General features: G+C 40.9%; 1 protein-coding gene and 2 long non-coding RNA genes across 4 annotated transcripts in view; 2 read left to right on the top strand and 1 right to left on the bottom strand.

Annotated features, from left to right (window-relative positions):
- ENPP1 (ectonucleotide pyrophosphatase/phosphodiesterase 1) overlaps positions 1-27,769 on the top strand; it is a 46,996-nt gene that overhangs the window by 1,089 nt on the left and 18,138 nt on the right. The window contains exons 2-8 of the mRNA XM_083498086.1: positions 13,379-13,451; positions 14,621-14,737; positions 16,948-17,073; positions 18,793-18,853; positions 22,579-22,676; positions 25,404-25,483; positions 27,091-27,210. Coding sequence (XP_083354212.1) covers positions 13,379-13,451; positions 14,621-14,737; positions 16,948-17,073; positions 18,793-18,853; positions 22,579-22,676; positions 25,404-25,483; positions 27,091-27,210 — 675 coding nt within the window. The remainder of the gene's footprint in view (positions 1-13,378; positions 13,452-14,620; positions 14,738-16,947; positions 17,074-18,792; positions 18,854-22,578; positions 22,677-25,403; positions 25,484-27,090; positions 27,211-27,769) is intronic.
- Positions 504-7,857, top strand: LOC310704573. 2 transcript variants are annotated; one of them, XR_014524888.1, is made up of 3 exons: positions 504-821; positions 2,808-4,901; positions 6,295-7,857. It is a non-coding gene; the product is annotated as an uncharacterized lncRNA (long non-coding RNA). The 2 variants fall into 2 exon arrangements; XR_014524889.1 differs by having other exon boundaries at positions 508-821; positions 2,808-4,910; positions 6,291-7,857.
- On the bottom strand, positions 3,465-20,307 carry LOC310704585. The gene is made up of 4 exons (XR_014524902.1): positions 19,750-20,307; positions 9,574-9,942; positions 6,298-9,079; positions 3,465-4,908 (listed from the first exon to the last, which is right to left on the bottom strand). It is a non-coding gene; the product is annotated as an uncharacterized lncRNA (long non-coding RNA).

Consider the following 27,769-nt stretch of genomic DNA (forward strand, 5'->3'; position numbering starts at 1 on the left):
AGCATCTTCCTTTTTGAAAGTATTCACTAGTAGGGAGCCAGCTGATTTAAACACACTAATATTGGGGCATTGAAAAACTTTGGTGTGTGGTGAAATGGTGGTTCGCCATACACTGGACTTAATAGCTGACATTGCCAACGATTCATGTCTGTGAATTAATATTCAAGAGTCTAGTATGGTATTTGCACTCTTTAAACTTTCCTTGGCACTTGACTTTAGAGTAGTAGTTGCAAGTTGGATTGCCCCACCTTTCTAATGCAAGCTCATCTGGGATAATGAGGATGGCAATCTGCATTACTGATTATCACAGTGAAGTAGTGAGAGTTATTCCAGATTAATTACTGCACATTACACAGGAGTGGCCTTCTGCATGTGTAAACTGCAGCATAATTTATTTCAAAGGAATGGTTTGAAGGTGAACTGAGTTAAGATTATATTATAACCTGTTCTTGGGATGAAGTGGGAAAATAATATAAACAAACAAACAAAGACAGTGAGTGTCATATTAAGATGCAGCTGTGCTGCTACCCTGCCCTGCATGATTATGCCTTATGTCCACTCCCATTGCTGACCCATCTTTCTTAATCTGTCAATTACATAGTGTGATGCCGGTGGTGATCTGAGCATTTTTCTTCATCATATTTTGATGGAAAATCTGATAAAACAGAATCACTTTTTGAGAACTTCGCTTTACATGGAATTCTGGAGGAAGGTGTGCTAATATATCCCTCTACACATTTACTCCTTTTCTGAGATACTTAGCTGGGGTCAGGGCTGTCCCAGAGGAGAACATCTGATGCAGCAGTGTTCTGCTCTTAAGAGTGAGTCACACTTCTGGACCCAGGATTTGAGTGTGGAATCTTAAATCTCTTTAGTGGATTACAGTCCCTTTGACTTGTAACAGAGGTATCTTTGATGTTTGTTTGAAAAGTCCTAGCCCTGGTTTTGTCTCATTGTTTAGTATGCTAAAGTGATGGAGTGCAGGCAGAACTGCATGGGTTTGTGTGTGTGTGATTAGATATGTCTAATCTTTTGGAATTTATCTATCTGGCTCTTAAGGTTGTTTGGAATGGAATCCTGCTAGGTATCTAGCTGAGAGCTGTCTGAAGAAATGTTTGTTGCAACTCAAATAGCTTGCATCAGGGCTTTTTCTCAGCTGGAACTCACCAGAACTCAGTTCCGACACCTCTCAGTTGGGCGGTTTTGCCACTGAGAGAAGCAAAGTTACAGGGAACCAGGCAGAGAAGAAGAAGGAGTTTGGATTTGATATCCCGCCTTTCACTCCCCTTCAGGAGTCTCAAAGCGGCTAACATTCTCCTTTCCCTTCCTCCCCCACAACAAACACTCTGTGAGGTGAGTGGGGCTGAGAGACTTCAAAGAAGTGTGACTAGCCCAAGGTCACACAGCAGCTGCATGTGGAGGAGCAGAGACGCGAACCCGGTTCCCCAGATTACGAGACTACCGCTCTTAACCACTACACCACACAGGGCCTTCTTGGTAGTGGCGTCCTCCCTGTGGAACACCCTCTCTCAGATGTCAAGGAAATAAACAACTATCTGACTTTTAGAAGACACCTGAAGGCAGCCCCATGTAGGGAAGTTTTTAATTTTTGGTGTTTTATTGTGTTTTTACTATTCTGCTGGGAGTCACCCAGAGTGACTGAGGAAACCCAGCCAGATGGGCGGGGTATAAATAATAATGTAGTAGTAGTATTAGTATTAGTATAAGAGAACAAGGGAGAAGTTCATGGTGAGTTCTGGCACCCCAATTTCTAGAAAAATAGCACTGGCTTGCATCATGTTTCAACAAAACTGGTGCCTACAGTATTTTGAAACACCCATAGTTACCCACAATTGCCAATATAATTGCTGAACCTGGCAAATAAACTTTTAGAATTGGTTTACTCTCCACTTGTTTTATGAAGAAGAAGAAGAAGAGTGTGGATTTGATATCCCGCCTTTCACTCCCTTTAAGGAGTCTCAAAGCGGCTAACATTCTCCTTTCCCTTCCTCCCCCACAACAAACACTCTGTGAGGTGAGTGGGGCTGAGAGACTTCAAAGAAGTGTGACTAGCCCAAGGTCACACAGCAGCTGCATGTGGAGGAGCGGAGACGCGAACCCAGTTCCCCAGATTATGAGACTACCGCTCTTAACCACTACACCACACTGGCTCTCTATGGTATCATGTGTGCAGCAGGTGTGAGGAGAATTGTTCCTCAAGCCTTTACAATTTTTAAAAATAGAAGTACATATCAATTTAAAAAGGATTGCCTTTCCCTCTCTAGGTCAAACGTTCCCAATCTGTTCTGTAACATAATAAGCAATTAAGATGCTTGGCTATATGACTAAAATATGAAGGCTCACCTGCTGTCAGGTTCTAAACTGATTAATTGGGTTGTGCACAGTAGGCCATAAAACCTTTGAGGTATGGACTATGACCTTTGTAAAGTTAGTCATATAGTATATTGAATATGTTGCTGTTCTACAGTATAGCAGAGAAGAAAGAATGATAGGAATGGATAACATGAAAAAAACACACAGATCTGAGTAATGACTAGATTTTATATTTTCAAAGTAATGGAAGATCTGCCATTTTTTTCCTATCTCATAAAGGCCACAATATCACTCTTATTCTTATTTTATCAGTCCCTTTTCTCCAAAGAATTAAAGTAACTTACTGTATAGTCTGCTCCAGTTTACTCTCCATTCAGTCTCCTCTATCTTTTAGACTATTAAAACTACAAACTTTTTTCTTTTAACATCATGCCATTTTTCTCTTTCTCTCCAACACTTTGTTTAATGTCCAGCCTGGTGAAGAGTTCTGAAGAAGTGAAAAGCTTCCTTACTATTTTGTGACATTTGGTTGGTCCTAAGAAATGTATTGCTCTACTCTGGATTTGTCTATGAACCAACATGACTATATGGGCCTTTTCTAGGAGGAGGATGCATGGACCAATGCTGTATCTTTGAAGCAATAACAGTGCGTTCCTAAGCATGTCTACTCAGAAGCAAGTCCTATTGAATTCAGCAGGGCTTACTCCAGGGCAGTGGGGGGTTAAGATTGCATTTTAAATAATCTTGTTAAAAATATCAAGTTGTTAAGCACTGTTGCATAATGGCCTTTCCAACAAGAATACAGTATGGCGAGAATACACAATGTGTACGGGAAGCTGAGGAGCAGAGAGAGAGAATGGAGTATGATGAATGTGTTTGTAGGACAGTGGAAGGTAGTGTGTTTGGTGCATTGATATGAAATCTTCTGTGTTTTGGAAGCTACTGCTGGGTATTTGGGATACTAAAGGTTGTTTCAGGACTGCTTCTGATATAACATTTTATGCTTAAAAGTAGATGTCTTGAACCGTTGAAGATTTGAATGTTCCCACATGGAGACATTGCATAGTGATTAGTCATCAATGAACTGCATCTGTGAACAGAGTATGACTAGAATGGAGGATTAGGAGCCGTTATATTTTGATTATTTATTTAATTATACATTATTTGATTGACTTGTTTCATTAATTTCACTGCTTATAATTTTTGAATATTAAGTGGTATATAAATACCTGAAACAACAACAACAACTTATTTCATCAGTTTCTAAGCCACTCTTAATTATGATCCCAGAGTGGTTTGCAGTAATTTAAATGTTAATTATAAAATACAATATCACAGAACTAATTAAAATATCAAACAACAATAAATAACAGCAGACAGCAGATGACATCAGTTGTAGCTGACATTGTTACATCAAGTTCCCCCAAAGGACTGGGTGAGGAAGTGTGTTACTAAAAGCCAGGGTGCTTCCAGACTTGTTATTTTTGGATGGGATTCAATCACATACTAACAAACTCAGGTCGCACAATTACAGTTGATTTGGAGGTCTTGTGCAAGAAACCAGCTTCCCCCAAAAGCTTGTACTTTTTGTGATAAGCAAAGTGATGAGAAAATACCCTTGCTATGATGCCATGCCGTCTAATCTTGCAACAACAGACACGAATGCTTAGTAAACATTCTCTAATCTCCCTGCAAACATATCAGGGCAAGTGCTCAAAAGCAAGTATTCTGGTAGCGCCTCCAAACTGTTGCAGTGCCACATGCATGTCCAATGAGAGGGAATTCCACAAATGAGGAAAAGGCGCTATTTTGTTTTAGTGCACAGCAGGCCACAACCTATGGTGGAACAATGAGAAGAAACAAGCTCTTAGGCCCAAGGCAGGGTGATATACAATTTCAACATATGATGCTCATGGGAGCATAGAGTCTTGGACTGGAAGAAGCCCATAGCATTCTGATTTCTTCCCCCCACTGCAATTTTTATTATTTTCTTTAAACAACCAATGTTACCACACAAAGTTGTTCCAGTTACAAGCTTTTACAAGGCAGAGTATAGTATGGAAGGAAAGAAAGCATGCACCAAAGGTATTAATGAACACGGTTTGTTCTTGTGCTTGTAAAGAGTCACCTTGTCAAAGGGACCTTGTGCCTTGTGCTTTACCCCTCATCCAGTACGGGCCCCCACATGACTTCTCCACATAGAAGATTGAGAGTCTGGGGGATACACAGAATGCTGACTCTTATTTCTGCAGAAGAGGTGCAGATACCAAACCTATCCCTTTTTTGGCATGCCCCTTATAACCCTCCTGCAAGAGAGTCCTGATGTTATTTATCCAGGTTTTCATTAGCGGCTCCTAAGCCTTGAGAGGGCCACCAGAGTTTTCTGTAGATATATCAATGTTCTGTAAAGCATTGAGGCCAATCGTCTATCTTTCAGGTTTGATCTGGTGCACAGGGATTCAAAAAGTGTAAGGGAGTGAGTGGACTCTTATCTCCTCTACAAGCCACGTAAGCCACGAATAAGCATGCCTGACTCAGCAGAAACCATGTAGTTGGTATCTCCTCCAGCCATGCCTGTTGTCTTTGTCCATGGAGCTTTCTTGGCAGGGATACTGGAGTGGCTTGCTGGTTCCTGCTCCAGGTGGATCACATTTGGTCAAACTCTCCACTATGACTTGTCCATCTTGGGTGGTCCTGCACGGCATAGCTCATAGCTTCTCTGAGTTACTCAAGCCCCTTCGCCACAGCAAGACAGTGAAGTGTAAGCTGGATTTCAAAGGGGCAGAGGAACCAGAGACCAAATTGCAAACATGCGCTGGATTATGGAGAAAGAGAGTTCCAGAAAGACATCTACTTCTGCTTTATTGACTATGCAAAAGCCTTTGACTGTGTTAGCCACAGCAAACTATGGCTCTTTCTTAAAGAAATGTGAGCGCCTGATCACCTCATCTGTCTCCTGAGAAATCTCTATGTGGGACAAGAAGCTACAGTTAGAACTGGATATGGAACAACTGATTGGTTCAAAATTGGGAAAGGAGTACGACAAGGCTGTATATTGTCTCCCTGCTTATTTAACTTATATGCAGAATTCATCATGCGAAAGTCTGGGCTGGATGAATCCCAAGCCGGAATTAAGATTGCCGGAAGAAATGTCAACAACCTCAGATATGCAGATGACACAACCTTGATGGCAGAGAGTGAGGAGGAGTTAAAGAACCTTTTAATGAGGGTGAAAGAGGAGAGCGCAAAATACGGTCTGAAGCTCAACATCAAAAAAACGAAGATCATGGCCACTGGGCCCATCACCTCCTGGCAAATACAAGGAGAAGAAATGGAGGCAGTGAGAGATTTTACTTTCTTGGGCTCCATGATCACTGCAGATGGTGACAGCAGTCACGATATTAAAAGATGCCTGCTTCTTGGGAGAAAAGCAATGACAAACCTAGACAGCATCTTAAAAAGCAGAGACATCACCTTGACGACAAAGGTCCATATAGTTAAAGCTATGGTTTTCCCAGTAGTGATGTATGGAAGTGAGAGCTGGACCATAAAGAAGGCTGATCACCGAAGAACTGATGCTTTTGAATTATGGTGCTGGAGGAGACTCTTGAGAGTCCCATGGACTGCAAGAAGATAAAACCTATCCATTCTTAAGGAAATCAGCCCTGAGTGCTCACTGGAAGGACAGATTGTGAAGCTGAGGCTCCAATACTTTGGCCACCTCATGTGAAGAGAAGACTCCCTTTACAAGACCCTAATGTTGGGAAAGATTGAGGGCACAAGGAGAAGGGGACGACAGAGGACGAGATGGTTGGACAGTGTTCTCGAAGCTACCAGAATGAGTCTGACCAAACTGCGGGAGGCAATGGAAGACAGGAGTGCCTGGCGTGCTCTGATCCATGGGGTCCATGAAGAGTCGGACATGACTAAACGACTAAACAACACCAGCCATGCAGTGAGGGCCTCCTTCATGATGGTTTGACCCCTGCCTATCAAGTCTGAAATTCTATAGATTCTCCCAGGACTCCCAGGACTGGAATTGCTGATATTTATCAAAGTTTGCTGATTTTTGTATTAATAACTCTTCCCCCCTCCAAACTGACCCCTGTCCGGTTGTATGCTTTGAACTTTTGATGGTAATCACTTCTACCCATATGAAGGAATGGTGCTGTTTGCATCTATACAAGTATGTGAGCCAGGATTAAAATCATTTTGCTGTACTAATTTCATACCAAAGTTAGTCTAACAGAAAAAGGGCAGGATATCTAAGAGCTAACAGATCTAGTTCAATTGGGGGGGCAGGGAGAGCACTGTCTGTCTGTGTTTTCGAAATAAAACTAAGTGAATGCTGTTTGATATGAACATGAGCAATTAATCACAATTTACAAGTCCAGTATTATATAGCATGGGCCATTTAGTAGTGTGATTCCTTGGAAAACTACACCATTCCTAGCAGGATGCATAATTGTCGAGTTTTTAACAGAAAGAGGCAACCCTGAGTCATATGCCCTTAAATCATATGTGCTTTGGCATACACATCAAAGAGCAGGTGGTTCCTTGCCAGTGAATAAATATTTTTTGGCAATGTACAGCTGTAACTTTATACCTCAACTTCCTAATGAACTTTTTGGCTGTTCTGGACTGTGCACCTACATTTGCAGGCTTTTGTCCCTGCTTGCCTGTATCTCCATGGCTGCAGTGCTATTCACATTTACTTAGGAATAAGCTTCACCGAACATGGTGGGACTTACTTTTGAGTGAGCATGCAGAGTATTGCCCTGTTGCCATGAGAGAAAAAGCCCATGATGAACCCCACTTAACCATTCCAACAGCTTGGTCCTCTATTTCTTGATTTCAACTCACTAATAATCTGATAAGCCTCCTGAACAGAGATGGGGAACTTGTGGTCCTCTAGCTTTTGCTGGACTTGACATTGGCTGTGCATGTAGAGGAGGTCCTAGGTTCCATCACTGATATCTCCAGGCAGGGTTAGCAGAGATGCCTGCCTGAAATCCTGATCAGCTGCTCCCAGCCAGTGTAGTTTGTACTAAGCAAGATGGACCAATGGCCTGATTTGCTATAAAGCATCTTCCTTATTGTGTATTTCTATTTTAGAAATTGACAGCAAAACAACAACTCACCAGTTTTGTATGTAAGAAGTGCTGCCTGTCATATTGTTTTGTTGTAAAATCAGAGTGGTGAAAGGGGAAGCACTGAAGCAGTAGGAACAACAACCTAACCATGTTTGCTTTTATTTAGTCAGATACACTGATCTCTTTCAGAGGAAAGTTGTGATAGATTCAATATTGTGCTAGAACAATTCAAAGAAAATAATCTAGACGAGTTATCTTAAATAAGAATGAATTTGTCTTACCTTTCATGTTTCTCTCCTGTTGAACTTGGCCATATAAACAATCCTTTTGCACTTTCTGTACTTAGGTATGTCAGCTATTAGTTAAGTGCTTGCTCCTGCATGAAAATGAGCCATAATTTCCTAATATACACTTGAATGGTTATTCACAATGACTGGCAATGATTCATTCAAAATTATCTTGTTCTTTTCAGTAGAAATCACACCGCACATACCAATAGTTTTGGAGAACATCCACTTTAGTTGCTAATAAGGCTAGCCCTTCGGCATATTGCTTTGTGAAATTTAGGAATAATAATAAATTTACCTCTGTTAAAAGTAAACCCTGAGCTGCTAAAGGTCAAAGCAAGCTGAAAGGCATTTGCAAACACAATGGTTTCATATAGGAGAAACTGACTAAGCACTGCCACTGGCTGACTTCAAGCAATGTATGTTCTACAACCACACAATAAATAAACAGGCAACCAGAAGGATAGGTGTGGTGGTGGGATGACTGTTTCCAAGTTCTGAGGGGTGATTGACCATGACATCCATATGTGGCTGCCAAATAAGTACATCATGATTCAAAGCATGGCAAGACTAGCCCTTTGGAAAATCCAAGCTAATCTGGGTTTGGTCTCAGCCATGTGAAGTGTTCTTTATCATGCAGTTACTACCACTGAATTTTATGTGTATATATATATATATAAAACACATGCATTCCACATGCCATGCTTCTGCAGTCATATGTTTGTCTTGGGGCAGGACAGGGCTAGCTCTGGTTTAGTATATAAGATCCCTATAACTTACATTGCACTTTTGCACACTGATTTGCTGGCAATTGGCATGGCTGACCGGTGGCAAAGTATAAGGCTGTGCTCTTGGATAGTTCACTCCACACAGGAAGGAAACACACAAGGTAGAGGGCACCTCCTGCATATGTGTCTAAGGAAGTGTTGGTTATTCCTGCATTTTCAATTTACCCTAACACAGCACACCATGCAAGTACCAAAGGCTTAAGTTATTCAGTACACTCCATGCACTCCGGAGCATTTGATTAACGAAATCATTATTTCTGGATCTTTGCAAAGTATACAGACCTTCTTTTGTAACTATGCATTTCTCCAAGGTGACAGATTACAGGAAACAATGTTAGTGTTATGGTGATAATGGCTGCTTTGCATGAAATATCCTGAAGGGTTGCATAATTTGTGTGAAATTGTCAACAATTTCAGAGGTACTAAACAAAATACGTTTAAGAAATGATATTCAATTGGGTTGGCTTCTTTTAAATCTTGTTGTTTAGTCATTTAGTCATGTCCAACTCTTTGTGACCCCATGGACCAGAGCACGCCAGGCACTCTTGTCTTCCACTGCCTCCCACAGTTTGGTCAACTACTGCAATTGGTCTTACAATTGCAATTGGTCACCCCTTGCTTTTTCCTGTAAGTCCAATTGCAGTCATTAACAGTTGTCAACAAGCTTACCACACCTATCAGCCAATCAGCTTACCACACATATCAGCCATTCCCACTACCCTTCTGAGTAATACCCCTCCCCACCCTCCCCCTGAGTAATACCCCTCCCCACCCTCTCACTATTTCAGTGTATCTGAAGAAGTGTGCATGCACACAAAAGCTCATACCAATAACAAACTTAGTTGGTCTCTAAGGTGCTACTGGAAGGAATTTTTTTATTCTGTTCTGAGGTGTGTGTGTGTTTTTTAAAGATGATAGGACCACCTTACTAACATTACAAAAGATGTAATGACCACCACCACAAATGTTTTGCCTGCCTTGACACACATTTGGACCCTCAAAGCATTTGGACTGCATAATTTCTTCTAACAATGCTTATTTGCAGAACAGCAAACATGGGCAAATCAGGACCAAAATCATGTTGCTTTCATAGTCTAATTGGTTTTCATCTGGAAGATCTTCCAAACTATTATGCCCTAGTGTTCATTGTCTAGCATGAGAAAATGTTTCCCCACTTATCTGACCACCTGCTGCCATTGCCTATAATGTTTGCAAGGTGATGCTTTCTGTTTTCCTCCCACACAGAGGAAGCAGTAAGGAGACAAAAGCTCATGGCTTGAATACAATTGTTTGTTCCAATATAAACAAGCACAAAAATACCTCTCAGAATAAACCAGAACATTTTCTTCTTTTCTGTGTAACCCCAAAGCCAACTCTAATTTTTTCTTCCAAAGTTCCATATATCATTGTGACTCTCCTGCTCAAGAATGAAATCGGAAGCTGCAATTAATGGAAAGGTCAAATTACACTTTTTGAAAACCAATTAATTGCTCCCCCTCCCAAATCATTGCTTTGCATTTTCCACCAGCTGCAGTCAAACGTTTTTACACACGTTCAGAGTAAGATTTGGTATCTTTCTTCAACTTTTCTTTCTAACTCCAAAGCAATTTGGATTAGTGCATTTGAATGGAGCTCAGCTGTTTGAAGAATAGCTGAGAGAGGCTGCTTAACTTTTCCCAGGTTTAGGGAGAGGGTAGTAAAACTGTGACAAATGAGGGATAGGATATTTGTTAAATTGAACAAAATATAATTAGAAGCAGTGAGAGATTTTACTTTCTTGGGCTCCATGATCACTGCAGATGGTGACAGCAGCCACGAAATTAAAAGACGCCTGCTTCTGGGGAGAAAAGCAATGACAAACCTAGACAGCATCTTAAAAAGTAGAGACATAACATTGCCAACAAAGGTCCGTATTGTAAAAGCTATGGTTTTCCCAGTAGTGATGTATGGAAGTAAGAGCTGGACCATAAAGAAGGCTGATCGCCGAAGAATTGATGCTTTTGAATTATGGTGCTGGAGGAGACTCTTGAGAGTCCCATGGACTGCAAGAAAAACAAACCTATCCATTCTTAAGGAAATCAGCCCTGAGTGCTCACTGGAAGGACAGATTGTGAAGCTGAGGCTCCAGTACTTTGGCCACCTCATGAGAAGAGAAGACTCCCTGGATGCTGGGAAAGATTGAGGGCACAAGGAGAAGGGGACGACAGAGGACGAGATGGTTGGACAGTGTTCTCGAAGCTACCAACATGAGTTTGACCAAACTGCGGGAGGCAGTGGAAGACAGAAGTGCCTGGCGTGCTCTGGTCCATGGGGTCACGAAGAGTTGGACACGACTAAACAACAACAACAACAACAACATAATTAGAAGGGAAGGAAATTCATCAAAGACTAAGAAGTGTTCATAGTTTGTGGCCATTCCTTCACTATAGCATCTTCAAGTGGTACTTGGACTAGGACCATGTTGTTCTTTGGAGATGTATGGAAGCAAAGTGAAATGTGATTGAGCTTCATCTTATTCTTTGAAAGTTGGCATCCACAACCTAATTTTGCTTGTGGTGAGTGCTGGGTCAATGTAAAAGTGCCACCCTACTGAAAGTGGTTGTTGGTATGGTATGGGAAACATTATTGATAACTTACAATTGTAACCCCTAATAGGACTACTGTATCACATCAGATACTCATACTGTTTATTTACTAAAAATTAATTGTACTGTGTATCCAATAAATTGAATGGTTATGGATCATTTTCATAAATGTTCATCTTCCAGTTTGATTTGTTCTGTCGAAATCACTGGGATGTTCTTGCTAATCATATGGCTCAACATTTCCAAGTTCTAGGTACTATGCACTTGTTGTAAACACATGAATATTTTTGTAATGTTCTGAGGTTTGTGGTGCTGTGAACTTGCCTGTGTGTGGCTTGCATCAGAACCCAAAATGACATGAATCAGTGCAGCTCATAAGTAACATTATCATTTCTGTAAGACTTCCTCACCACAGGAAGGGATTCATCCTCTCTCTACCAACCATGATGATATTATGAGGACTACTCATTTAGATGAGTTATATCCACTTGTAATGTGAAACTATTCAGCTGTGGCATTTGGAGAGGTGGCATGGTGGTATTTAGGCATTGTCCGGTTTTTAGTAAACCGTCTGAGGTTTGGGGTTTTTACTCTTGCTACCAGTAGCTGAATTCTAAATGTACCAATTTTGCCTTCTTGTTTTTCAGAAAGATAATCTGAAAACCGTTCTATGCTCTTATCCCTTTAGAAAGAAGCCTCTATTTATAATAAAAACAAATAAATTACCGTATTTTTCGCTCTATAACACGCACCAGACCATAACACGCACGTAGTTTTTAGAGGAGGAAAATCCGTAGGCATGCCACCTGTAGGCATTCCCTCTATAACACGCACAGACATTTCCCCTTACTTTCTAGGAGGAAAAAAGTGAGTGTTATGGTGCAAAAAATACGGTATTATTTCTCTTATAACATTTACCACCTTTGGCACCATCCATCAATGTTCTGCTCTTGTGACATTTCCCTTAAATAAGTGGAACTTTCACTGGAGCAGCTCTGTTGGACCATGCTCAGAAATGTGCAGTTTTCCTATTCTGATGTAATTAGAACTTTTCTGTGATGCTGGGAAAAACCCCAAGATGTGACTTAACTTTCATCCTTTGCCTGCACCACAACAGATACCAGATGGCACCCAGGAGAGAAAAAGAGCATAATAACCCTCTTCTATTTGTGTGAAGTGACAACATTAAAACTTTAGCACAGCTGGAGAAGTTGTGTGCATGCAAGGCTCCTCTTGGTGTCCACAATCTTAGTGTTTGTGAAGAGTTGGCAGCTGTAATTGTTCTATGGTTGCTACATTGTGGCTTAGGTATGCCAGATAATTCTGATGTAAACAGAAGCAGAAATTTTCATTGTTCACTTATTTTGCCCTATGTCAGGAACAGAAACCAATCCAGCACTGGTCCCCACCCATCACCCCTAGCCTGCAAATGAAACTTAATGACTTTTTCTGCATTTAAACTGCATTTGCTTTCAAGAAAATGAATGAACAGTGAGATGAATAACAGACTGTTTGGTAGAAATTGAAGTGCAGGAGAACAGAAACAACACTGATTGTGATGAAGACAAGTCAGAACGAGGATTAAAAGGATCGAATGGGAATAGCTCTCTTCTTACATCCCTGGACCTGTGGTACTTATGATTATGGCACCTGCTTTGCTTCCACACCCATTCCCAATTCCAGCCATTTATGCATTAGATGTGGGGAAGAGCATATAACAACATAACTAAGCTGTCCTAGATGCTATGGTGGGACAAATTAAATGCCTGGCTGTCATGTTCCATGACATGTTCCATGTAACATGCAGTTCTAGCTGAACATCTAGAATAGGTTGGTTTCTTGTATCACTGCCCTAATGCTGCTTTAACTTCACAGTGTAGTATAATTTTGGGGGATGTTGACTGATTGCTGTTTACCCTCTTGGTTGATTAAGAACTTCCAAAGAACATATTTAATGTGTGCCCTGTGTGTTGTTCTGCATAGTGTACAGTAAACATGTGTTGTACACATGATGACAACATGTCAGAGCTGTGATCGCATAGACTGGGCAGAATTGTGCAACTTCTGTCAGCTGCAATTTGAATTCACTCTGAAAACCTTCATCATCAATCATTCATTTGTAGTTAATTAAATCCGCTCTTGGAACGATTGTGTTGGAGTCACCAGGGCCAGCTTCATTTCAAGTAAAAGTAATTAAAAGCACTACTTCTGTTTGCATGAGTGAAGATAAGCAATGTCAATTGGTGTAATAAGTATATATAAATTGACTGCTATTATCTCTTCTGTTCTAGGTATTATGTGTCATTGTGCTAACAACAATCCTGGGATGTATATTTGGGCTGAAACCTAGCTGTACAAGAGATGGTAAGTAATGAAGAATGCTAATATAAGTAGCTGAGTTTCTTTACATATAAAAGGTTCACCTTGCCTTCATTAGGTACACAGCATCCATTATTGGTTCTACCCATTTTCCCATTTATGAATCTTTCCATTTGTCATAAAATTTCTGTAACAGTCTTGTCATAATACAAATTATGAATGCAAATGATAAAGTTTTTATTAGGCCTGTCACCCAGTTAAGGAAATCTTAGTTAATTAAATGAGGGATTCAATCAGATAGGTGCACTTGTGGGAATGAGTACAATGAGTCCTGCTAGAGCAATGAGGCTTTCCCCCCTTGCTCTGTGCCCCCAAATTGGCTCGGGGGGTTGGAAGAACCCCCAGGACCACACAGCAGTAGGGGAGGAGAGCTTGTTCCATCGGGCAAGCAGAAATGCTTGCATTTATGGAACAATCATAATTGCATGACATTAAATTCCACTCAAAGGCAAGTGAAAGTTAGACTGCCATCCTATGAAGTCCCTTTCCACAAAGCCCATGTACAGTGACTAATCCATTGTGTTTATAGCTGTGGTTCTCATGTTGGTTATGTTTCATGCAAAGGCTTCCACATTGTTTTGCCAATGGTACACTTAACATACTGCAGAAAAGGCAAACATACCAAACTTGCATTGTATGCTAAATGAGCTGTTTGAGGAATTGCATGGGTAGAAATATTTATGTGTGTCACATGAAGGAGACGTTTTAGTCAGCAGATCTAACTACTTTCCTACTTCTAGGCCAGTGCAGAGCCCAGGGACATCATTTGAGCTCTGATTTCAGTTGTGGATTATCACTGGTAGAAATGGCATATTCTGTTGCTTCTGCACAGATCCATTGAGCTAAATTTTCTGGTGAGGTAAAATTTTCTGGTGAGGAAGAAAAACTAATGGGGCTAATCAAAATAGCAGTATTGCTGCACAATCTCTATTAGTTGCAGTGGAAGCCTGTTGGCTCATGTCTGCCCCTCATGTATTTCTTTGCAGATTGCTCGCCATCCGTGCACAATTCCCACAGTACTTTTTGTAAGACTAAGAATTAGTGAAGGGGATCTATTTTTTCATGCAAATTTACTCCTGAGCCCATGATGAAATGTTAATTAATGTAGTATCAATGTTCAATTGCTAACATCAAGTAAATATGAACCATTTCAGTCAAAACCTGCAAAGGCCGTTGCTATGAGAGAACATTTGGAAGTTGCCGCTGCGACAAAGAATGTGTTAAACTTGGAAACTGCTGTTTAGATTTCCAAGAAGCCTGTATAGAACCGGGTAAGCATCACTTTTTTGTATAAAATTTGTTCCCGTTCTTGAAGCAGCTTAGCATGTGGGTGAGCTGGGAGACATGAACCAGCTGCTGTCCTGTTACAGCTGTCCCATTGCCATTTCAAACCATCATAGTCTGATCAAAACACTCTGCATTTTTCCTAAACAAAATGCTGCTTCTAAGACTGCAGCAGTTATTGATGCTGTTCCATGAAAGTGCTTAGACATTTTAGAAAATGACAGAGTCTTCTGCAGGCAAAACAACTCAATTACTGCATACAAGGACCAGGTCAGATGTCCCTGTATATTGCTGGTCCCTCAGACTATCTAAAGATTAGTGGGAGAGGGAATGAACTGGAAGGTAGGAGTGGTAGATGGGGAAGAAAGGTGTACTGAGTTCTCTCTCCTACCTATTACTTTCCCCCTTAAGCCCTCTCCTCTGAGCTATTTCTCACCACCTGTGGTTCCCATATATGTTTTTGAAATGGCGGAACAGGTTTCAGGAAGCATCTGGCTTCTGCTTTCTCCCTTCAAATCATGCCTCACCACTGCCAGCTCATCTGATGTTTCCAGAAATTTGCCACCCAATGCCTAGCTCGGCCCTAATACTTGACTCACAGAAAACACTATACGGTGGTACCTCGGTTTAAGAACAGCCCTGTTTAAGAACTATTCGGTTTATGAACTCCGCAAAACCGGAAGTAGTGTCCCAGTCTGCGAACTTTACCTTAGTCTAAGAACAGAATCCGAATGGTGGAAGGGCACCAGCAGCGGGAAGCCTCATTAGGGAAAGCATGTCTCGGTTTGAGAATGGTTTCGGTTTAAGAACAGACTTCCGGAATGGATTAAGTTTGTAAACCGAGGTACCACTGTATCCTGTTAATGTCATGCCTTCTTTCCACCATGAAAACCTATGGGTCATGACTACTTTGCTAAGTTTCACCTAGCAGTTGTGTGAAAGTCGGTGAGGATTCATGAAAACTAATCCAAATTTTATTATTATTATTATTTGTTACTGATAATTCAGACTGATGCCAGATCAGCAAGGTGTAGTGGTTTTGTTCTCAGCATGAATAGGAAGTTGTATCCTGACTTGAAAGGGAGCTAAACCATAAAGGAAGTTTAACACTTTTTTTCTGTCATGTTTCAGGAATTTAGAATTGTATGGATATCAGGCCTGGCATAGGAAACGCCAAAACCACAATGATTTTCCTGTTCCAGAGCTCCTATTTCTTTCTTTCTTTCTTTTTTTTTGAAGCATCACTCTGCTAATCCAGGAATTACAGTGATGCAATGTCAGGGGCACTGTGGAGAACTAAAATAGCAGCCCCTGGCACTCCTCTGCAGGAGTCAGCTGCACCATTCTGGGACTCTTCGTTTTTCTCCTTCTTGGTGCTCCATTGAGTGCTGGGAACAAGTAAAAGAAGTAAGCCTCCGGGGAGCCCAGAGTAGTGCAAAGAGTGGTGCTTCTCTGTTGACTGCTTCCACTGTAGCTGCCTGCCTGCTCAAAGTAACATGAGTTGTTGTACTGCACAGTTGCTTCCTGCTGATAGTTCTGCCATCCCCATCTTCCCCAGAGGAATGCAGGCAGTGGCTCTTCTAAGCTGCAAGGTGGATAGGCAAAGAGGAAGCATCTTCTGGGCAAGGAGTGGAGAAGATGATGAGTGGGGAGGAGCTGCTGTCTGTGCTACTGTGAGCTGCCTGTGCTGGCAATGGAAGAAAAGCATGGTTGCCTTGTGCTACTCTGGGTTCCGCAGCCCCATATTGTTTTCTTTCTTTCCTGATAGTCAGTGGAGGTCTGGAAGTCAAATGAAAACAAATTAAACAGGCTGCAGGATTCAGAATACCATAGAAGGTGGCACTCTTCTTTTGGTGTTGGTTGCCCACCAATGGTAGCAGAGGTGGTGACTTCTACTACTTTGTACCCAGACCCCCATCTGCTAGTTAAGGCTGCTAGGGATTTGGGGGGGGGGGGTCATAGACATGGAGGTTTCCATAGGGGGCACCTTGCCAACAACCCCCAAACCTGGAGTTAGACATATGGAGAAGATATTAAAATGACTAGCTTTTATAAAGGCAACATCTACAAAAGTGCCAGTAAAGAAACGATGCCTCCTTTGATTTGTACCCATATAATTGCATTCAGATATCCTTCTACGCAATACCCAGTTCAGCCATAATTAACTAAAAGTGGGGTGGGTTCCATGCATTTGCAGCTCATATATGGAACTGTACCAAATTTCGGTGTGGGGAGAAGAACCGGCCAGAGTACCTCTGCTCCTGTTCAGAAGACTGTGTGAAAAATAACAACTGCTGTGTCAATTATTACTCAGTGTGTGAAGGTAAAATATTATGTTTGTTTTATCGCTGACTGGTTAAAAGCTGTGAAAGGGGGAAGTATTGGACTGGGTTATTTGCTCTACTTGGTCAAAGTACTGATAGCTGCTTTGATTTGAAAAATCTAAGGAAACCTATCCTTGGCTGAGATCCAAAGAGCTACTGTTGCCATACTTGCAGTTGTCAAGCACGTAGACACTTTATGGGGGGGAAACAACAACAACTCTTATGTCAGGTAGCCTGTGCCTGAAAAACAATAAGTAAGTGTGGCAGATTATGCCCAATATTCAGGAGATTCAGGCAGGCTCCATCTGGAGTCTATTCTGGTTCTTCCTGATCTAGGGCTGCCACAGACTCCACAACAGCATTCTGGCAATCTTAGGAATTGCCCAAAGGATTTGGGCACATTCTGTTGGGTTTTGTCTTCTCTCCTTCAAAAATGGGTTTGCTATTTGGCATTGGAGGCTGCCACTCAAGAATCTCAATCCCACCAATTAAGTGTAGATGAAGAATCCTTTTAATCTTGACATCCTCCTCCCCACCAGGACCAGACTAGATGTAATGGGGCCAACCAAATAATTTTGTCACTCACAGGTCTCCGCCATTCACATATAGAGCAGGGACTTTTGATGAAGCATTTGATTTTCGCCTCAAATGGGGAGCATGGGTGGCGGCAGATGAACTTTCCATCATCCCTACCCTTCTGTCATGTGTTTCATTGTTTCAGCCACTTTTCATGGTCTGACTCACCAGCAGTAGCTGCATTGGGCTAAGAGAAAAATAGCTTGAGCAGCAGAGTTTGAAGGTGCAGCAGTCCCAAGACTGCTCCTATAGCTGCAAATAATAATAATAATAATAATAATAATAATAATAATAATAATAATAATAATATGGGAAGCAGCAGCCATCATGCCAGCTATGCTGGAATAAGCACTTTGAAGATTACAGTTTATTATCTCAGGGGAGGGGGGTTAAAAAGAAATGCTGTCAATATTCAAAATGACCTTTTCTTAATTGCTGCTATTATAAGTATTTAGGGTTGAAATACAAGATGTGGCTTAGGTGCACACTCCCACACGATTATTATTTTTGTTTTAAAACTTTTTTTAAAAAAAGAACTGCGGATCCCATTATATATCTTAAATTGCTTTAAACTCCTTTGGGGGGCACTTTTTATGGGGTATGGGGACAGCTTCAGTAGCAGATGGGACACCACCACTTCTCCTGACCTCCAGTTGAGCACATCTCTGCTACTTACTAGGAGATAGAGTGGAAGATAGTGGTGAGGTCAGTGCAGTACAAACACACCTGCAGAACCAATCTGACATTCCTGCTGGTGCATTTGTGCCATGCCAAGCTCCCTGTTGCTTGGCCCTTCCTGTCAACCTCCAGATAAGCAGCAGCAATGTGATGGACCAGAGGGTAGCTGAGTTGGGGGAGGGCAACATACCATCTGCAACTGGCAGCTTCTTCAAGAAACAGAAGACCCAATCCCTCAGTTCTTTGGCTCCCAACCTATATCTTAGAATGAGTTCAAAGAAGTTGTACTCCTACTTTTTTTTTTTAAGAATGCATTAAATGACCATGTTGATGGGTTTCAATGTCAGGAAATGCATTGCTTTTAACTTCCCATACTTGCATATCAAGTCAGTTTTCCCCTTTCACGTAATAGAATGCTACTAACAATTGAATAATATACTGATATCCTTCTTTTTGAAAATAAGGAAGGACAAGCTGGCTTGAAGAAAAATGTGAGGACTTAAATGAACCCCAGTGCCCAGAAGGGTAAGAATCTGTATATCTTTTGCATCTTTCTAAAAAAGAGAGGGTATTGTGGCATTGTAAATCTTTCTGTAGCGGTTGTGCAGCAACATCTGAAGGTGTCACATTCTTTCATCCCTGCCATCCTTCCTGACATAAGTCTCTCTCTTCATATATTGCCATTGGCTCCCTGCCATTTCCTGGCCCAGATTCATGTTCACTGAGGCTGATGGGAGTTGGACATCTGAACAGCCATTAATGAACTGCCACCTATGCTTTAAACCATTCTTCCAGACTGATCCTTTCCCAGTTTTCCAAAGGTTTTTAATGAGATTATAAGGATTGAGCTGTTCATCATAAGGCTTGGCCCAGACTGGTTGTATTCAGACTTTTGGTGCTCCAACTAGAATTAGTCATTGCTCCCACAAGCATCAACACAAATGTTAGAGAGAGACCCAGCTAAAGTTAAGCACATTAATCCCATGGATTCCAGTTGGAATTCTAGTGGGGCAAGTCTCACTTTGTTCAAGGGGACTTATGCCCAAGTAAGTGCATATAGGATTGTTGCCTGAATATATATATAACTTGGACTGGATCTTACCTACTGAGAATCAAAAGAGCAGCCGAGAAGGAAACAGTATCACATTTGGAGGTGTTTTGCCCTTCTAGGCATATGATGTGGGCCAGTTTAAATGCTATAGCCAGTTAAAATAAATATTCAATGAATTCCCATCCCACTCTTCATCCCAAATGAGCCCAGGGTGGCAAACATAAAAAAGTCAAAACAATACAATTTAAAGCAAAACAAAATAAATTTAAAACAATTTAAAGACCAAATGAAATATTTCAAAACAATTTTTAAAATATCTAAAAATATTTAAAAATATTTAGAATATCTAAGAACATTTAAAAGCAATCACATATCCTCACAGTTGCTAATTTTCAAAGTTGCCAAGGCTAGTGTTTTTCAGCCATCAAATGTATTTCCTGGAGTGCATCTCCTATTTACAAGTCTGGTGGCAGGTGCATGCATGTTCCCAGTGACAGCAGCTAACCCAAGTCCACTCAGTGTTGGAAAAATCATTGTCATCTTGTGGAGCAAGGTAGTGCAATTTGATAAGACTTGACTGGAGTTTTGCTTTGCCTCTTTTTCTGGAATGGAGAATCCTGGTGTTTTGTCTGGATGCGTTCTCAATGTTTGTGAACATTGTAAACAAGGCAAAGCTATCAATCTTCTTGGACATAACAGTCACTTATAGGAGGCAAACTGATTGACATATGACCAAAGGGAAACAGTTTGGATGAGTAGCGTACTATATTTAACCTGAGGTTTTTCTTGCCAATGCCAAACCAGAAGACAATTTGCAAAAAGAAACAAGTTACTTCCCAACCTGTTATTTTAAATTGGCTAGACATTTCATTCAGTTAAAAAATTGGCACTAAGCATTGATTTGAAGCTCTTATGCTGCCTGAGGAATATAACTAAAAAAGGTTATATATATATATAGAGAGAGAGTGTAAACTAACACTTAGCCATTTTTCTCAGAAGTCCTACTAATTTCAGTGGCACTTTAAAAGAACCTTGCTGATCAGAACAAAGGACCATCTTGTCCAGCCTCCTTTTCTCCCAGTGGCCAACCAGGTGTCTTTGGGTTGTCCATAAGCAGGACATACGCCCAGTCCTCCCTCCCCATTTGTGATTCCCAGCAGCTAGTATTCAAGACACTCCACTTCTGGCACCATAGACATCATGGCTAGTAGCCATTGATGAATCTTACTTCCCACCAAATGTGCTTCAGAGAGCAGCCTTACCACGATAAAATCTGCTGCTATTTAAATGTTTCATTGACTATAAAATAAACTCTAGTATGGAACAAAGAGCATGTGTGTGGAGGTGCTATCCAACTTGCAAAAGAGAAAAGGAATGATGGCTAAAAACTAAACAGAAGACAATCAGCTGCCTGCTGAAAAGTAAATGCACAACATTCTTATAGAAATATGAGAATTCTGGGTACTTAACCCCAATCCCAAGGATATTCTCTCAGCCTTTGTTTGTGTTTTGTGCCCATTTTTTTGAGATGACAGCTTTAGAACAGATTTGGTGAAGCTCAGATGATACATCCGCTCATAAGAAAAGTACAGAACTCCTTTCACACTTTCTTCAGAAAACGTTGGTACATTTCATCACTACATTTGACTTAGAGAGGTGGGTCATCAAGCCAAATCCACTGCTAGCAGCAGAAAACCTGCCTGAAGCATCTCTATCTTATTAAATGCTCCTCTCCAATAGAGGGAACTTTGGTATAGAGTGAATACCTAGGTAAACTTAAAAGATCACCCAACTATTTTAGCTAAATGTGTCAAGTCCATCAAAACTAATGCAATCTCTTATTTTTGCATCCTGTTCTTACAGATACCCAGTGATCAAGATTCTTTTAATTAATTTGCTTAACCAGTGCCCAACCAGTTCCGCAGGTTTCCCAGACATTTTTCCTAAATCTTTCAGGCTCCAGTCTGAGCTCATTACAGCATCTCTTATATAAACATCAAGTGATTACCATTTTCTTTAATGACAACCCTTTAGGAATGCCATTCCCCATCACCACTCCTCGCTCTCCCTCCATAAATGTGATTGTATTGTAATATTAAGGTTTTACAGGGACTGATTTCTGTATGAATGTATTTTTTTTACTAGTTAGTACTTGCAATATTTATTACTTATAATGATAACCCTAGTTTAAATTATATGCTTTTACATATCATTTCCACTGCATTATATGATATTTGGATATATTTATTAAATTATAATTAACAATATGTTATTGTTCTATATTTATTTGACTTCTGTGCCTTGTGGGTACCATTCTTTCTAAAATGTGGAAACTAACTTTATGAAGCAAATAAATGGAAAGGACTCATTGTAGTTACCAAGGAGATAAATGAACTTTCCAGCATATTTATTGCACTAGAGTTGCCTTTGGCTAGGCTCCCGGCAACATTTTTTGTAGCATATGTCATTATGCTCCTTGCTACGTATTCAGCGCTATTTTGTCTAGATAAGGGGTCAGCAAACTTTTTCAGCAGGGGGCTGGTCCACTGTCCCTCAGACCTTGGGGGGGGGGGCTGGACTATATTTTGAAAAACTAAACAAAAATGAATTCCTATGTTCCACAAATAACCCAGAAATGCATTTTAAATAAAAGGACACATTCTACTCATGTAAAAACATGCTGATTCCTGGACTGTCCGCAGGCTGGATTTAGAAGGCAATTGGGCTGGATCCGGCCCCCGAGCCTTAGTTTACCTACCCGTGGTCTAGATGTTCAGTCTTTTCACACAATGCGAAAGGGTTTGGAAGTATAGCTTGAATTTATCTAAATGTGTGGCTTTTGAAAATTAGAATTGGTGAGATTGGTGCCTGTTAACCCTATTCAGGTGTCAAACAAATTGTGGAGCAGGTGACAGGGCTGCTGGCTCCTGCCCTCGCCTTTGTGTCTCTGCTGGCCTTTCAAAGGATCCTGGATCACAGGGAAGCATACGCATATAGAGTGGCTCCCCTCTTCAGACTTTCCCTTCACTCTGCAGACAGCAGTGACTTGATGGCATGTGTGGGGTCATTGGGTGTGGTCCCACTCTCTTCTTTATGAGCACATGGGGGAGAGCACCCAAAGGGGCGTAAAGAGTACTTGGAGAAAGAGTGAACAGCTAATAAATTCTTGCCTTTAACTGTCTCATTTCTAATTGCTCAGGTTTTCAAAACCTCCACTGTTGTTGTTTTCCTTGGATGGATTCAGAGCTGAGTATTTGCACACATGGGGTAGACTTCTTCCTGTTATTAACAAATTACGTGAGTAGCTTCTCTGTCTGAGCCACAGCATGTTGATCTATTAAGAATGTAATAATAAATCTAAACAGTACTTTCCCCTTGAACATGTTGTCTGCCCTCATGAGCTTCTCACACTTCCCGTAAACTCATTTTGACCCAAATGAGGGTGGCAGTTTTATAGCGGCTGATGAGTCAAAAGACAAGAGAGACTTTGATGAAGCCAAGCCTGGGTTCTATGAAGGGCAGGCATGATTAGACAACTGTTACTGTGGCTGGACAGTGATCATTTTGAAAGTAACCACAGTTCAAAACATGGAAAAATTTGGCGAGACAAGACTCTTGGACTCTTAAGGAGTTAGTATTGGGGATGAGGGCAGAAGAATGTTAAAAATAGAATATAGTCAGCAAGAATTTCAGTTGACTTGATTTTTTTAAAAAAACAACAACAAAGCAGCAACTCACACAACAAATGCCCAACACATGGTTTATTTATTTGAATTTCAAACTGGGAGAGTTGGGGAGGGGGAGACAAGACAACCCCTGCTTTTCCCTATAGCCCCCTGTACCTCCTGTAAATCTGCTCCAGAAGGGTGGCTGGGAATCTCCAGAATACAAAGGAGGTAGCAAGAGGGGAAGACGAATTGGTGGAAACCACTGCCATCCCTGACCTCCAGCGGGTCATATTCTGCCATATTGAAGTGAACCAAACAAGCTTGTTTTAAAGCTGTTATAGGTAAAGCCTATGATTTTAGTCCAGAAAGTCCTGTATGTAAACAGAAGGCAGTTTTGCTCACCTAAATTGTTCCTGTTGACTTCTCTTCCTGTTCCCCTCTATCTGTCCACCCTGCTTTAGTGCCTGTGTCCTATCTCATCAGGAGCAGTAGGTTTTTTGTTTTGCAGTGTGTGTGTCCTATCTCATCAGGAGCAGTAGGTTTTTTGTTTTGCGGTGTGTGTATGTGTTATAGAGAGTTGCAGTGGGGAGATGGAAAGCCCCATTGTGCGTGAAAGCTCCATCACATCATTATACTTGTGCTTGCATATCTCTAGATCAAATCCATTATGCATACTGGTGTGTAGCACTGCAAGAGCAAAGTCTATGCTGTGGTATGCAGCATACTGAGAAAACAATGGAGCATTGATTGGCTATATAAAAATTCAGGGGGCAGAATTAGCCTGTAACTTAGCAACATAGTAATTCCGTGGCAGTTCTTTGTTTAAATGTTTAGATATCTAAAAAGTTGTAAAGAGAGTGAGCGACAAGTGCTTAGTGGACATGTTTTGGCAACAGCACAGTATTTCTAATTTTACAATAATGTAAGCATTTATGTTGAATTAGCTTGCTAATCAGAACAGGGAACAGGTACAAACACATGCACACAAACCAGTTTCTAGAACAACTTTCTTTTGCTATGTTTATTAGCTACAGCTGTCACATAAACACAGGCTAAGTTCATTTGGAAGGTGACATGACGTAGCATTGGTCTAAAAACTCTAAAGCAAAAGTAGTCAGTGTGGTGCCCTCCAGACTCCTGTCATCCCTAACCATGGACTATGCTGCCTAAGGCTGATGGGAGTTGGGAGTCCAATAAAACCATGTTGGCCACCCTGTTCTGAACCTTTGAGCCTGTAGCCTCCTATCATTCTGAGACAGAGGGGATGTTGGATACTTTAATTTTGAGATGATTACCAAATATTTTCCGTGAGCTGAATTAAAGAAGCAAAATATTTGCATCTCTAGTTTCTGAAAATCTCATTTATTTGAATATACAGTAAGGAATGACCTTGTGGATTTGCCTAGGAGGGTCAGCTGGACTTCTTTCAGGTCTTACCTAGTGCTTCCTCATCCTGCTTAATAGTAGTGGGTGGTAGGGTAGCAGTGCTTACCTGAAGGGAGAATGGGAGGTACAAGGCTGTGGTGAGGCCAGCACAGTGCAAACACGCCAGCAGGAGCTGGTGGCATTGATTCCTCTGCTGGAAGGTCAGGCAAGTGCCATCACCCTGCTCTGCCATCCACTACTGCTCCTTAACCTGATAAGCCCATAGTGTGAAAAGAGGATGAGGAGTGAAGGAATAAGGTCATGGGGACTAATAAAAGCCCAGAAGGACTCCTGTCAAGGTATCTTTCATTTGACCACCATTACCCATTTCAGAGTGGTAATGAATGGCATGTTACTTTAAGAATTGAGATGAGAAGGGCATTCTTTAGAATGCGTTTATGGAAGTATAAGTTCTGGAGATTATTTGTTTTCTTTTCAAGTTAGCACTAGAAACCAAAGACTGTCTCTGTAGATTTCTAAAGATTTAGTTTATTGATCCAGCAATGTAGGGTGGCCATAAACTGAAAACCACAAGAGGCAGGACTCTGAAGAGGAAAACTGTTAGCGTCAAAAGTTCCTATGTTTACTCTCTTTATGTTTATGAGGGTCAGTTGACGCATTCATATTGCTATGTGGTAGCGATTTGCTATACAGCAACAAATTGCTATACGGTTGTGGTTGTCTGGGAGGAACTCCCCATGGCTCCCCAGACAGTTTATGTGAATATAGTTGCCACTCGCTGTCACTGCAAGCCAGTTGTGCTCCAACCAGCTACCAATCCGTAAATGCAGCTGGGGAAATGACCTTTGGTGCAATTGACAATTTTGTCATATTCTTATAGCACTTTGTAAAGTATTTGTATGAAAAAATATATTATCTGTCAATGTGGCATTGTTAGACAATTCTAATTTTATTTTGCTTCCTACAAAAGGAAAATGTGGAACATACGCTCATGGCATGAGACCAGTGTATCCATCAAAAACATTTCCCAATCATTACAGCATTGTCACGGTAAGAGCATCTTGGGATTCCTACACACCACACACCCACACACCCACACACCCACACACCCACACACCCACCCTAGGAGGAAGAAAGTGGATTTCATTCTATACTATTTCATTTTCAGTTCATTAGTAAGAGAGTACGCAAAATTGTACAATATTTTGGCTCTCAAGTTCCATTGCTTGTTAATAGTGTAAGGATTCTTGTGGGAAACAGAAGGATAACTGCAGAAAATGCATAATGCAAATGTGTACCTGTGAAATGCCTAGATGCTAATACCAAAGAGGCAACACCAGTTCAGAGAGGTGGGCAGGGGCGGAGGAGGAAGTAATTAGATGCTTGCCTAAGGCAGAGCTTTCATGTTGCTTTGTGCATGATAGCTGACAGAGACTAAAAGGGGTAGGTAATGAATCTCGTTATCCTTTTGCTGGTAACTAGCCATTCTCACAGTCTCAGGAAGTGCTTGGCAACTGCTTCCCTCAAATTCAGATTCCTCAGTCAATGCCATTTCTTAAGTAAAACATTAGATCAGTGTCCTGAAAAAAGCAAATTAAGCCTTGTTATCATCTTTTTATCACCTGGATACTAGCAATTACCCCTAAGTAAGACTATAAATCCCAAGCCTGAACATCTGTATGTTGAGAGCCGTGGTAGCAGGGAATTGGAGTCTTATCAACATCTTGGAATCACCATTTTGACTACCCTTTAGAGACTCATAACCATTTAGGGTGCCTTGTGACTGTCAGTACTTTGTGGAAGAGATTCAGTCACATACCAGAGCTTTATATTTGCACAATTAAAGTGGATTAAAGTACTCTGTAATTCTAGTGCAATGAATCCACTTAAAATCAACCACAGATTTTGTGGTTTGGAAAGTGATGGGGTGAATAAACAATTAACAGGAAGGTGTGTAAACCCCCTCCCAACCAAATTAGGAGGAATGCGAGATGAATGTTCATTTCCATATAACTGCCCATAAATAAAGCAGCTCAAATGTTCAATCGGGACTGGACAAAGCTAACCACCAGCTAAGCTTCATGCAAGCAAATCGGGATGAACGCTCCAATAAAGAGGTTTGCTGGAGGAGCCCTTAGACAAAATCTGGTGAAGCACTTACGTTTCTAACATTATACATGTGTGTAATGTGATATCTTTTGGCTAGTTTTTTAAAAGTATATTTTAACCTTTTGTTTGCCAAAAACTCAGTGACTTAAAAATATGAAAGCAGTCCATCCCTTTTCATATCTTTTCCCCACCCCTTGAGTCCATGATGCTAATTGAAATACCATTCCCATCCCAGCCTTTCTTTACCCTCTTTCTTGTTCTGTCTCTCTTGCCTTTCAATTTAACACTGCCTCTTTGTTAATCTTCCCACACTCGTTAAGAGGTGTGTCCTACTAATTTGTTGTCCTATGTGAATGGAGAGTATGCCCTACAAGCACCCCAAACTCTGGTGGGGCTGTACATTATAGGGGGAGATTGGTAAAGATAAGCAATATGTCAAGTTGGTTGGACCTGCAAGTGTTATTGCTCAAATACAGTCCCTTGTCCCCAGATGGTTGGAAGCAGAAGCAATGTTGATACATATGCAATGAATCAATCTTATTTTTCAGGGCTTATACCCAGAATCCCATGGTCTAGTGGATAATAAAATGTACGACCCAAAGAGAAATGGTATCTTCACTCTCAGAAACGTAGAGAAGTTTAATCCACAGTGGTACCAAGGACAGCCAGTAAGTGCTAATTATATTATATTTTACTTATTTCATATCCTGCCCTTCCTGCCAAAAGTTATATGCCAATATAATATATAGTATATCCTAACAACCCATGAAAGAATTGAAAATTTAAGTATCTTTTGCTTTTATTTATCTTTTTTTTAAAAAAGGAACCTATTCTAACTGAATATGTATTTATACTATTGCTATATTTATATAGCGTCATCAGTGTGCATGTCACTTTTCAGAGCACAAGAGGACAGGTCCCTGCCCCCAAGGAGCTTACAGTCTGAAATTCAGGGCAAGAGAAACAGACAAAAGAGATGGGGGGAGGGAACTGAAGTCAGGATTGAACTATCCAGTTATTTCAATTACACATGTTTGTATTAATTACATTTAATCTTTGGAACTGTGGTTGAAGGTGGGTTTGAAGGAAATTAAGGAAGGTGTTTGCATAAAGGTGCCTTGTGAAGCAGTTCCAGATGGACAGCAAAGCAGTAAGGGCAGAATCATTTCAGGGAACAGGTGATGGAATGGATAACTGACTGTCAAAAGGAAAGGATGTGTCAGTAAA

Source organism: Podarcis liolepis (genome assembly GCF_965112155.1).
Source record: "Podarcis liolepis genome assembly, chromosome: 3".
NCBI classification, from domain to species: Eukaryota; Metazoa; Chordata; class Lepidosauria; order Squamata; family Lacertidae; genus Podarcis; species Podarcis liolepis.